Here is a 12,500-nt window from a genome sequence, read left to right as displayed (position 1 = left end):
CGTTCTTGCCGTTGATGAGCTGGAGGCCGATGAGACCTGAGACCACGCCCCCAACAGCACAAACACAGCCAATCAGTGACCTGCTTTGGCTACGAGTCACCAAAGGATCCTTTGCAATACACACACATAAAAAACTTATAGGGCCTCTGGTTCAGCCATTCTGAGCAAACGTCCCAACGTCAAGTTTATGATCCAGAACTGACTGTCTTCTATGTGTGGCTAACCCTAACCCTCTATCATACAGGAGGAAGGCCTTGTGTGATGTGAGGAGGTGTTTGAATTTGTCTTTTGGAAAATATCTTAATAGATCAGATTCTATTTATATTGTATATTTTTGGCTTTTAGCAGACGCCTTTGTACAAAGCGACTTACAAGTGAATCATCTATCCGTCAGTCATATCAGGGAAAAGTAATCTATGCTCAGGCAAGTTGGCAGTTGAAATGCTAGAAGAAGGAAGAGCATTATTATTATTATTATTATTTCTATTTAGTTATGTATAGAGGCACCGTGATCAGAAAGTCATGGATCAACACTTTGACGTTGTTATTAACTGACTTTGCCCAGCATGACAAAAACAGTCCCTTGAAGTTGGATGTATTATTCAATTCTATCACCCAGTCTAGTAAGAGGTAAAGTCGGGAGGAAAACCGCAAGCAAAAAAACATCGCACAGAATGTGTGAGACGAAACAAACACACATATTGATCGAAGAATCTACTAGTAGAATTGATATACGAGTCACATAAAAAAAATCCAACTTCAGCTAAGTTTTCTTATTGCAACCGGTTCCAACATCCTTTTTTTTTTTCAGACTCCTGTAAGAAGCCACAGAGGTGGATTTAAAGACTTTGACAGGTGCGGAGACACGGACAGGAAGTAGAATTCTCTGCAGGAAGGGGGTAAGGGGTAGGGGGGGCGTAGGTGTGTTTTAAGTGCCTAGGGTTGACGCTGACTGTGACAGATATTACGTGAGGCTTGGAGACAGACAGAACCCGGGACAGAGGAAACTTGCAGTAGCTGCACCTTACCATTCTATTTCAGTAACACGTCCCTTTATGAATTCATGAGAATCAAACTATTAATGTATCAGTACATTAGTACAATATATTATGCAGTGTAGCTTTGGATAATAACCCAGCATATATTTAGAAGAAACATATGCAAAGGGTTTAGCGTAAAGACGTAAGACATTTTGATAAAGACGCAGGTAGCGTCTAACACACTTAAACGTTCAGTTTAAGGACTTTTAAACAGTGTAAAACTTTACGTGACCCATTTAAACCTTGAAACATATGGAAATGCTTCAACGTTTAAACGCTTAACACAAAACAGATAGCTAACTAATACATTACTAACGAAGAAAAAAAGCAATTTCTTTGTGTTGCTAATCCTAGACATGAGAGAGAGAGAGAGACAGAGAGACAGAGAGAGACAGACAGAGAGAGAGACAGAGAGAGAGAGACAGAGAAAGAGAGAGACAGAGAGAGAGAGAGAGAGAGAGAGAGAGAGAGAGAGAGAGAGAGAGAGAGAGAGAGAGAGAGAGAGAGAGAGAGGAGGAACAAACTCCACCACGAACGGCCGGAAGTCCTTTCCCCAGTGCATTCTGGGTATTGTAGCACTGGTACGTACCGTCTGGCGCCTCGCTCAGGGCTTTCCCGGACATCTCCCGCTCTCCGACCAGCCACACGTAGCCGGACCCCGTCATGTTGAGGAAACGGGCGGCCTTGTACACCGCGGCCGCGTCTTCTTCACTGGAAAGCAAAAAGAAAGGTTGTCATCATTGTATTTGTTTGGCTAATTCATGGGAGGATATTTCATTTGGAGTTTTATTGTATTTTGTTTGATTCATTTGATTGGCTAAAAGTATGCATGCATACACATGAAATGTTCCATGACAGCAAGGTTCACATTTTGAGCTTCTCTGAGACCAAGTTTGATGAATCAATCAATGACCCAGAGATTGAAATAGTTAACTACACAGTCATCAGAAACGACAGGAACAGGTATGGGGGTGGTGTCTGCATGTACATTCACAACGATATTATCTTTAACACCCGGTGTGACCTGAATCGTGACAAATTAGAATCTGTTTGGGTTGAAATTATCTTTAACAAAGCAAAACCGGTGCTGGTTGGTACTATCTACAGACCTCCCGATCAGAGTGATTTCTATGATATTCTTGAGGGGTGCTTGGATGACGTTGACTGTGTGGAAAAGATTCTTATTGGGGATTTGAAAACGGACATGCTCAGAAATGAAGCATCCGTTTTCAAATCCTTCACTAGGTTTTCTGAATTGCACGGTCTCCGTCTCCTAATATATGTGAATGACATGTCATCAGCATGTGATTGCAATTTGTTCCTGTTCGCGGATGACTCGGCTCTGCTGGTCTCTGACAGGGACATATTGCAGGTGGAAAAAGCGCTAAGCACTGAACTGAGTAGAATCTGCATCTGGCTAGCTGACAATAAACTATCAATACACCTAGGTAAAACTGAAACCATCCTATACAGATCCCCATCTAAACTCAGAAAGGCTGAACATTTTAAAATAAAAGTGGGTAACATTAATATCACAAGAAAAGAGGATATTACATACCTGGGCAGCAAAAGTAATCAAAAAAGTGAACCATAGAACTAGATTCTTGTACAGGATATCCTCACTTGTCAGTAAAAACACACTGAGGACCCTATCAGGAGCTCTCATTCAATGTCACTTCGACTATGCGGTAACATCATGGTACTATCGAACCACAAAGGCCCATAAAACAAGACTCCAGACAGCCCAAAATAAACTGGTTAGGCTTCTGCTAGGCCTCAACCCTAGGACACATCTAACCGCTGCTCATTTTTTGAGCCTTGATTGGCTACGAGTAGTTGACAGAGTGCAGCAGCTTGCACTGGACCTGGTCTTCAAGATACGCTACACCACAAAGACACCCAAGTACCGTATTTTCCGCACTATAAGGCGCACTTAAAAGTCCCAAAAAAAAAAAAAAAAACGACAGTGCGCCTTATAATCCGGTGCGCCTTATATATGGATCAAAATGTAAAAATTACATGACCAATATTTTTTTTTTTATAATAATAAAATGTTTCAGTACGACTGGTAAACTACAAAGCCTCACCGCTTGCAGCATTACGGTAATCAGTAAACGACGGCCGCCATCTTGGAATCTCCGCGAATGCTATGCTATTGTTATGCTATCATGTGCTCTGAATGGATGCCGTACTCACCCAACTGTTGAATTCGGACACTCACACCGCTTGCAGCATTACGGTAATCAGTAAACACCGGTGTTGTGCTTACTCACAGTCCCACACCACAAGACCCCAAGTAAAGAAGACTAAACAGAGTTTCCGAGGGAACAAAGTGAGATTCTTGGTGCTTTCAACTTGAAGTTTTAAAGTACCCACTCGATATAATAAACAACAGTTTAACGATCACTAAACACTTATCATTTGTGTATTGGATTCATTATTCTCGTTTGCCGGAGGCTACCGGTAAGGGAGGGTTGATTTGTAAACATACTTTCGTTTTAGCTCGTGTTCAAAAGCAAGAACTGTGTGTTCATCTAGTTATGTGTAGTTATGTGTTTTTAGCATGTCGATGTTCTCCCAGTATGTTGTCATGTTATTAAAATACAGTTTAGACCTTCGTAGCGATGTGTTTTGTTAGCTGTTAGCCGCTAGCAGCGTTTGTTGTGGTTTGGTCAGATTCACTTTTCTCCCATTCAGTGTTTGAGATGAACCAACATTCAAATACGCCTGTCGTGTTCAATCTTTCTCTGATTTGAATGTATGACACATCATTTGAAAGCTTACAATCTGTAGTTTAAGCATGTGTAAAAACTGAAAAAGTACGTTGCACATTTCACCAGGAGCTGTCACATATTGGTTGTTGGTTATAATTGTATAGCCTATTGGTTGTTTTCTGGTGTTGTTTTGCTCTGTTTGTAGTCTACTTGATGTATTTTTATCAGCTGTTAAATCACCACAGCGGTTAATCCACTAATAGAGATAATAGCAGATTGAAAATGCTTGTAGCTAACTACTCTATATCTCGTGGTTGCAGCTATTGCGAATTGCTATTCACGCGAGTCAGCTGTGAATCACCGCAGGTCCTTGACGCTTGTTGCAAAAATGGATGACGAACGGCTGATACTTGAGGTGGAAAAATATATATTTTTGACAGTGGAGCAGGTAGAACGTTGATGGTGACAACGCTCAGGTGGAGCTTGGACAACGGGAAGTTGACACAACACCGATGGAGAGGTGACGCAACGCAGTAGGTGGAGCTTGGGCGTAACGCAACCCCAGTCAAACGTTTGACTGCAGTATCTATTCTATGCGCCTTATAATCCGGTGCGCCTTATAATCCGGTGCGCCTTGTGTATGAAAAAAATTCTAAAATAGGCCATTCATTGAAGGTGCGCCTTATAATCCGGTGCGCCTTATAGTGCGGAAAATACGGTACCTGTCAACATACTTCCAAAAAGTGAACAACGTCCACACATACAACACCAGAGGAAGCTCCACGAACCACGTTCAACCGCGTTGCACCACAAACAAGGGGTTAAACTCGTTTGCAAACTATGCAGTAAAAATGTGGAACGCCCTTCCTATAATCTTAAAGGAGTGCAAAACACTGCCCACCTTCAAAACCACTCTCAAAAAACATTTACAGGAGGCTGCAATCCGTAACTGGACCCTCTAAATCAAAAATCAGATTAAAAGACCCGAACTACCCACTGTACATACTTTGTGTTTTGTCCCCCGCCCCCACCTGTGGTGTATGTCCCCACCTGTCCTACCCGCTGTACATACCTGATGTTTTGTTGTATTGTTCTTCCCATGATGGATGTATTTTTATCTTGTAGATAGTAATAGTTATTTGTCTGTATTATCTTGTAGATAGTACTAGTTTTTTTTTTTTTTGTCTGTCTTGTGACATGTAACGATGAATTGAGAATCAAGGACCCCAATTGAAATAAGCCAGTGGCTTTCTTGGGTTTTTATCCTGTTAGTTGACCTTGTATGTAATATGTACTGTCATGTACCTACTTCTGCAAATCTTCTAATAAAGTTTTCAATCAATCAATCAATCAATGCAGAGAGTGATTGGCTTAGATAGAAATGGGGGCGGGCTTAATGAACGTAATCTGGGTGGCAGGGAAGACGGAATGACAGTTATAGAGCGAGATGGGAGTTGGTAAGTTGAGCTCTGAATGATTGTGTATTTTGTTCATCTTTTCTGTTAGTTCGTTCACTGTTGATTATTTACATGTACTTATAGATCGATGTGTTTTGTCAGTTTTACAATCTGTTAATGAAGGAAGAAAAAACCCCAAAGCGAATTGTGTCAAGTCTCATCATTTCACCCGAACTGCCGGAGTAAGCAGAAGATCTTCACCCATTCAGCTAGCGAGAGGGAGAGCTGAACAGTATTGACGTAACTAACGGAGGCCCGGAGGGGTCATTAATCTAGTTAAAGAGGTGGAGGTCAACAGTGTTAATTTGAAGAAATGGGTGAAATTGGAGTAAAAGCAATTAATGTCATCGTGTGTCTCGTCTGTCGTCGTCGTCGTGAATAATGTTGCGGCTAAACTAGGAATAGGAAAAATGACTTCTGGCATCAAATCAAGTTGATTTATGGTTTTAGCCGGGATGTTTTTATTTGGAGGAAAGAGGCCTGAGGGACACAGTTTGTGTAGAGCAGAAACAGTGTTGACAGTGTCAGTGACTCTGTTAAAGGCCTGGCTAATAACCCACCTATTTAGACAGGCTTTTAATGTGTAGGGTTGTATGTTATGTATGTTCTGAGATGTATTTGCATATGTTTTACATGTAAAGTGCTTTGAGAAAACGCTATACAAATTGAATGTATTAGTAGTAGTAGTAGTAATACTGTTGTTATTGTTATTGTTATTATGATTATGATGTGATGATGGTGATGATGATTATTATTATTACCAAGCACCCAGGCGGGTGGGGGGTGTGTGTGTGTGTGTGTGTGTGTGTTAGGAGTGTGTGTGTGTGTGTGTGTGTGTGTGTGTGTGTGTGTGTAGGAGGAGGGTCTCACCTGGCGGAGAGTATGATGACCCTGGGTGGTGTGTGTGTGTTAGGAGTGTGTGTGTGTGTGTGTGTGTGTGTGTGTGTGTGTGAGCGTCTCACCTGGCGGAGAGGATGATGACCCTGGCCTCTAGCTCCTTGGCCTCCAGCAGCAGAGCCGTCAGGTTGGTCTCCTGGCTGAACTGGAGGACTTTCTCTGCCTGTGGTCGGGGCACAGAATCAGTCAAGCCAGCTACTCACCCCCCCCCCCCCCCCCCCTCCCCCTCCCCGACCGCAGAAACCATGCTGCCTCTTTACCTGTTTGTTCTCGGTTACAGTTGGTTTTTGGTTGGAAAAAGGGGGGGAGAGAGAGAGAAAAAAAGGAATGCGATCCGGAGGGTGGGGGTAATAATCGGCTAAAACTAAAAAATATAAAAAGCTTGGAGGAGGTATAAAAGGGGGGGGGGGGGGGGGGGGGGTAAAAAACCTTTGCATTGGTCGCACACATGCAAACTGAGGGTTATCAGGCTCCAACGAAGGACGTGCATGTTAGGTAGAAGGGGGTCAAAAGGTCAATGCAACCAGGAACTAAAAACGAGTGAAGGGGAGTGAGGTGGGGGTGGGGGGGGGGGGCGGGCTTTTTGGCCCCTCCCCCCAACAAAAAAAAACTACAGTCTGAAAACTACAGAGCAGGAGGGAGGGAGTAGTACCTGGGAACGGGGTTCGTCCCACACTACGGGTTCTCCACAAGGGAATAAAGACTTGCAAACTTTTTTTCTTTTTTTTTTTTGGGGGGGGGGGGGGGGGGGGGGGTGTTCTGAGAACATGCATTCCTTTATTGAAGGAGAAGAAAAATATGGAAAATGAGAAAAGCGGAGCGCTGGTTTGTTCAGTTGTTTGTTTTTTGTTTTTTTTTTCTCTTGTAAATAAAACCGATAACATTATAATAATAATAATAATAATAATAATAGTCTTTCCATAACAAAACCATTCTTCATCTGAAATCATAGAAGAGAGGGTGTCTCAACGTAATCAAAAAAAAGAAAAAACAAAAAAATTCACGTGCTACCGAGAGAGAGAGAGTAATAAGGATAAGGGGGGTGGAGGGGGGGGGGGGGCAATTCTGGGTTCGGCTGGTGACTGGCTGGGCTGGAGGCTAGTAGCTACGTTTGGAGGTTGGTGGGCGGCGTGCATTGACCATGCAAGTATACCTTAGGTCCTCGCTTGCTGTCATAAGACAGATGGTCCTGGTTTTCATAGTTCCTTTTTTTATTCTGATGAGTAATGTGCACAGAGAAAATATGCAGACACAGAAGAATATTATAAACAGTTGAAAGATGGAGGGCAGTAAAGCAAATTCCAACAAATTTTCACTTTTCTGCTTCAAATTAGGGATGCCTAACGCTGGGGTTTGCAAAGGACATCAAAGACGGCCACCTGACTCATCCTCAGCCCCCCCCCCCCCCCCTGGTCTCCACATCAAACCTCCCCGGTCTCCACATCCTCAGCATCTCCCCCCCCCCCCTGGTCTCCACACTCACTCGCATCAGATTCAAGACCCTGGTGTTCACCTATCGGGCGGCAAAACGCACAAACAACCCCTTCCTACATGCAAGCAATGGTCAGCCCCCAAACACCTGCGTGTTCACATCCACTCCTCCTCCACCTCTGCTGGCCATCTGGCACCACTGCCTCTACGGGGATGCTGCAGTCGCGCTACTCGGTCACGACTTTTCACTGCCCTGGCGCCCCGCTGGTGGAACGAGCTGCCCACTGCTATCAGGACTGCAGAGTCACACCCTATCTTCCACCGGAGTCTGAAGACCTCCATCTCTCTTCAGGCTACACCTTAACTGTCCCTCCCCGAAACCTCTCCATCCCCTCTACCCCCCTGTAGAGTTCCTCTACTGTAAGTAAATAAATAAATAAATAAAATAAAAGTCTTCTTTCTTCTACCATTATGACTGCCAATGACCCCTGACCCGAGCATAGATTACTTTTTCTTGCGATGACTGATGGATAGATAATTCACTTTCTTAGACAAACTGTAGCCTATTTATTGCATTCGCTTTGGCGTCTGCTAAAATGCCAACAATGTAAATGTTAAAATCTGCTAACATTCCGCCATGGAGCTCATTCAAATTCCCCTCAACACCCCAAAGCTCATTCCCAGTACAGGACCTAATGTTATACGAAGACCTTGGCTTTCACCATAATATGCTAGCAGAATACATACTCATACATTATGCTAGCAGTAAACATACTCATACATACGCTAGCAGAATACATACTCATACTCATACTCCAGATATTACACAGTAGCATACACAGGGCCCAGTAATCTCGGCCAGTGCATATTAGCAACTCCGACAGGTAAACGCCTCTCCAGTCCAGAGCTGCGGGGTACTAACACACACTGTACACTGTCTTCACCATTTTGAATTCCGCTCAGCTCCTATGTAGTGAGAGGGAGGCTCCTGCCTCACACAGGAAGCCATTTTGCAGTGAAATACTGCATCTTCTGGTTCATAGGTCTTGTTTCCCCGAGCGCCTGAGCTCGCTGTCCATTCTCTCTCCCTTTTTCCCTCTCCCTCCCTCTCTCTCTCCTTCCCTCTCCCACCCTCCATCTCTCTCTGTCTCTCTGTCTGTCTCTCCCACCCTCCCTCCCTCCCCCTCTCTCTTTCCCTCTCCCTCCCTCTCTACTCCTCCCACCCTCCTCCCTCTCTCTCTCGTTCCCTCTCCCTCCCTCCATCTCTCTCTGTCTCTGTCTCTCTCTCTGTCTCTCCCTCCCTCCCTCCCTCCCTCTCTCTCTTTCCCTCTCCCTCCCTCTCTACTCCTCCCACCCTCCTCCCTCTCCCTCCCTCTCTCTCTCGTTCCCTCTCCCTCCCTCCATCTCTCTCTGTCTCTGTCTCTCTCTCTGTCTCTCCCTCCCTCCCTCCCTCCCTCTCTCTTCCTCTCCCTCCCTCCCTTTCTGTCTCTCCCTCCCTCTCCCTCCCTCCTTCCCTCCCTCCCTCCCTCTCTCTCTTCCTCTCTCTCCCTCCCTACCTCCCTCTACCCCTCCCTACCTCCCTCCTTCCCTCCTTCCCTCCCTGCCCCTACCTCCCTCCCTCTCCCTCCCTCCCTCCCTGCCCCTACCTCCCTCCCTCTTCCTCTCTACCCCTCCCTCCCTCCCTCTCTCTCTGTCTCTCTCTCTCTCTCCCCCTTCCAAAACGCACTCTAGATGTGTGTGTGTCCCACAGACCACTCTCCCCCAGACGCCACAGTGACTCCTCCTGTGACTGCTTCATTATACAGGCTGACAGGCGAGTCCCAAACAAATTCCATTTGCTCGTGTTCACACACCATTGAACGGATTAGGTCTGTTACGCGGCTCAATCGAATCACAGGTTGTCAGTGTTGCATCAGGTACTCTGTAGCGTCAGACTGTGTTGTAGTAGTGTGTCAATGTCAGACAGTGTCTCACGACGTCTCTCAACGCACGGCAGAGCAGAGCAGGGACCAATCACACTCAAGTGAACGGGACGAAAATATAACTTATCTAATCAGGCAACGACGCCAAAGGCTATTCTCACGCATCTCTATAGGCTATAGTCTATCTCTATAACCTATAGTCTAAATCTATAGCCTATATTCTATCTCTATAACCTATATTCTATCTCTATAGGCTATATTCTATCTCTATAGGCTATATTCTAATTCTATAACCTACAGTCTATCTCTATAACCTATAGTCTATCTCTATAACCTATATTCTATCTCTATAACCTATATTCTATCTCTATAGGCTATATTCTAATTATATAACCTACAGTCTATCTCTATAACCTATATTCTATCTCTATAACCTATATTCTATCTCTATAACCTATATTCTAATTATATAACCTATATTCTATCTCTATAGTCTATATTCTATCTCTATAACCTATATTCTATCTCTATAGGCTATATTCTATCTCTATAGGCAATATTCTATCTCTATAGGCTATAGTCTATCTATATAACCTATAGTCTATCTATATAGGCTATATTCTAATTCTATAACCTATAGTCTAATTCTATAGCCTATATTATATCTCTATAGGCTATATTCTAACTCTATAGGCTATATTCTATCTCTATAGGCTATATTCTATCTCTATAACCTATAGTCTATCTCTATAGGCTATATTCTATCTCTATAGTCTATAGTCTAATTCTATAACCTATATTCTATCTCTATAGGCTATAGTCTATCTCTATAGTCTATAGTCAACATCTTGCGGCCGTTTCTGAGTGTTATTGTGAAAGCTTTTGTGTAAAACTGCTTTAGTTTTTTTTTTTCCCTCTCCCAACAGAGCTCGTTTGAGTGCTCTATTCTGGTACTTCAGTACTCTGAGCATGAATATTAATATGTCCTCCTGTGTCACTGCTGTTTGTATTTTGACTAAAACCCACAACGGTTAGTCTTGTCTGGCTGTGCTGCAGATCACCATCTAACTTCTACCGAGGGCGTTCCATAACCTTACATAAAAGAGCCTGTTAGTAACTGTGATGAATCATCTGCAACAGAATGTTAATTAGCAAGCAAACAACTGAGTTTTTTTTCTTTCTTTCTTTCTTGCAAGAAGTTCCTCTAATGGTGGCAACAAGCCTTCCATCTGTCAACCTGAGCCAGCCATTTCATCTAAGTCATTGACAGAATCACAGCCAAAGCTTTTATCTGTGTTAACACAGACGCCGGAAACGCCAATAGCATAGCATCACATCGCACAGCATGGTCTCAAGATAAGATAAGATAAGATTCAACTTTATTGTCATTGTCACAAGTACTGAGACAATGACATGTGATTAGTGCACACGTCACACACACGTGACGTCACACACACACCCAGGGAGAACACAGCTCTGGGGCACAGAGTCAGCCATCTTTAGAGGCCGAGTGCCTTGCTCAAAGGCACAACATCAGTGGTAGGCACCACCATAGATATGATGCCAGCAACCCTCCAGTCACCAGCTCACATCCGGCTGCCTTCTGGTGTGGGGATGGAACCAGCAACCTACCAATTACCGGCTGGCCTCTCTGACCCCGAACCTACCTGCCACTAAAAAATGGTTTGATACCGACACTCAATCTGCAATCTGCAGCTCACTCTGATAGCTGGACACTGCAATCAATGTAATCTCTGTACAGCATATGGCAGACTGCAAGCCAAGAACAGACAAGATGGATTCCAGTCAGGAAAGAGAGAAATAATTAGTATTCTTCATTTTCACTTCAATATCATTCATATGGGACTGAGACAACAGGACAACGTAACATCAACACACACACACACATTTATATATTGACAATTCAACGAAGCCAAAATACAACAAAATGTAACAAGAATACGATGCCAAAAAAATCAACTTGGTTGTCCCCCTTCCTAGCCAGTCTTGATCGAGTGTGACTTGGTAAGAAGTGTTTCACTTTAACCATTTCCCTGTGGTGTGAAGTATCTCGTGGGTTTGAATGTCACATTTAAAAATTTCATCAGCACTCTGATTAAATTACTTTTCGAATCAGTTCACTCCGCCACACAATTACATCTGAAGAGTCCCCCCTGGAGTGGAACTAAACTAAACTCCCGTCACTGTACTAAAATAAAACCGTCTCCGTTCAACACCCTGGTGTGAACTTCAGGTCATCCTATTAACCGCGCTAATTGTCCCTTGTCTCTTCCTGTAGGGGTACAGTAGTTATCCAACATCTGATGTCGGCTTCAGTCGGATCAGCACATTTCACTGACCTAGATTCTACCCAACAGCCGCCTGTAGCAACACAGAAAATGGATGCGATGGAGGCGTTTAAGTGGCGCAGCACACACTAAGGCGCATGCCATATCATCGCAAGGTCCCTCCAGGCTCGATTCCGGCCATCGACTCATCCTGCATCCTTCCTGTCAATCTACTACTATCTCTAGCTGCTGTCTACTCTATCCCCATTAAAGCAGAAATGCCCTAAAGAGAAACATGGTTGCGATGATACAGGAACCTTTTCAACTCAACCATCCGTGTGTGTGTCTCAGAGTAGCCTACACTATTTGAGAGTGTGAGAAAACACAGTAGACACAACCTGAAGGCTGAGGTCGTTAAGACAGCGTCTCGTCGTAGTTACCGAGACAGCTTGAGACAACCGTAGGAACATTAACCGTACATTAATTTTTTGCCCGTCTGCCGGTGGAGAGAGATAACAATCTTAATTGTCTCCGTTACTTGTAAGCACGTCGTCTAGAGAACGAACACGTGTCGCCTGTGTTCTCTGTGCTCCACGGTCGGTTCTGCATGGGAGTCATTGATGTTTTTGCAAACCCCCCAGGTTAAGTCCTCTTATTTGTCTCCCGTTTAACGGGGGTTTGACAACAGGAGAATTTGACTGTGACGAAAAGCAACATGGGGAGATGGAGTAAACAATGCACACGGACTCTT

At 44.0% G+C, this 12,500-nt stretch overlaps 1 protein-coding gene across 5 annotated transcripts in view; it reads right to left on the bottom strand.

Moving 5' to 3' along the window:
• Window positions 1–12,500, bottom strand: part of grin1a (glutamate receptor, ionotropic, N-methyl D-aspartate 1a) — a gene marked incomplete at both ends in the record, with an annotated part of 48,012 nt that overhangs the window by 30,312 nt on the left and 5,200 nt on the right. For 3 of the 5 annotated variants that reach the window (XM_080530090.1, XM_080530091.1, XM_080530093.1), the window contains 4 exons: window positions 1–36; window positions 1,630–1,751; window positions 6,174–6,271; window positions 7,262–7,324. The exon at window positions 1–36 is cut by the window's left edge and continues 139 nt beyond it. In XM_080530090.1, coding sequence (XP_080386216.1) covers window positions 1–36; window positions 1,630–1,751; window positions 6,174–6,271; window positions 7,262–7,324 — 319 coding nt within the window. The remainder of the gene's footprint in view (window positions 37–1,629; window positions 1,752–6,173; window positions 6,272–7,261; window positions 7,325–12,500) is intronic. The other 2 variants (XM_080530092.1, XM_080530094.1) reach the window with 1 other exon arrangement.

The sequence above is a fragment of the Nansenia antarctica genome, assembly GCF_963989245.1.
Source record: "Nansenia antarctica genome assembly, chromosome: 4".
Classification (NCBI taxonomy): Eukaryota; Metazoa; Chordata; class Actinopteri; order Argentiniformes; family Microstomatidae; genus Nansenia; species Nansenia antarctica.
Note: the sequence above shows the minus strand (reverse complement) of the source record. Positions and strands in the feature narration are given on the sequence as shown.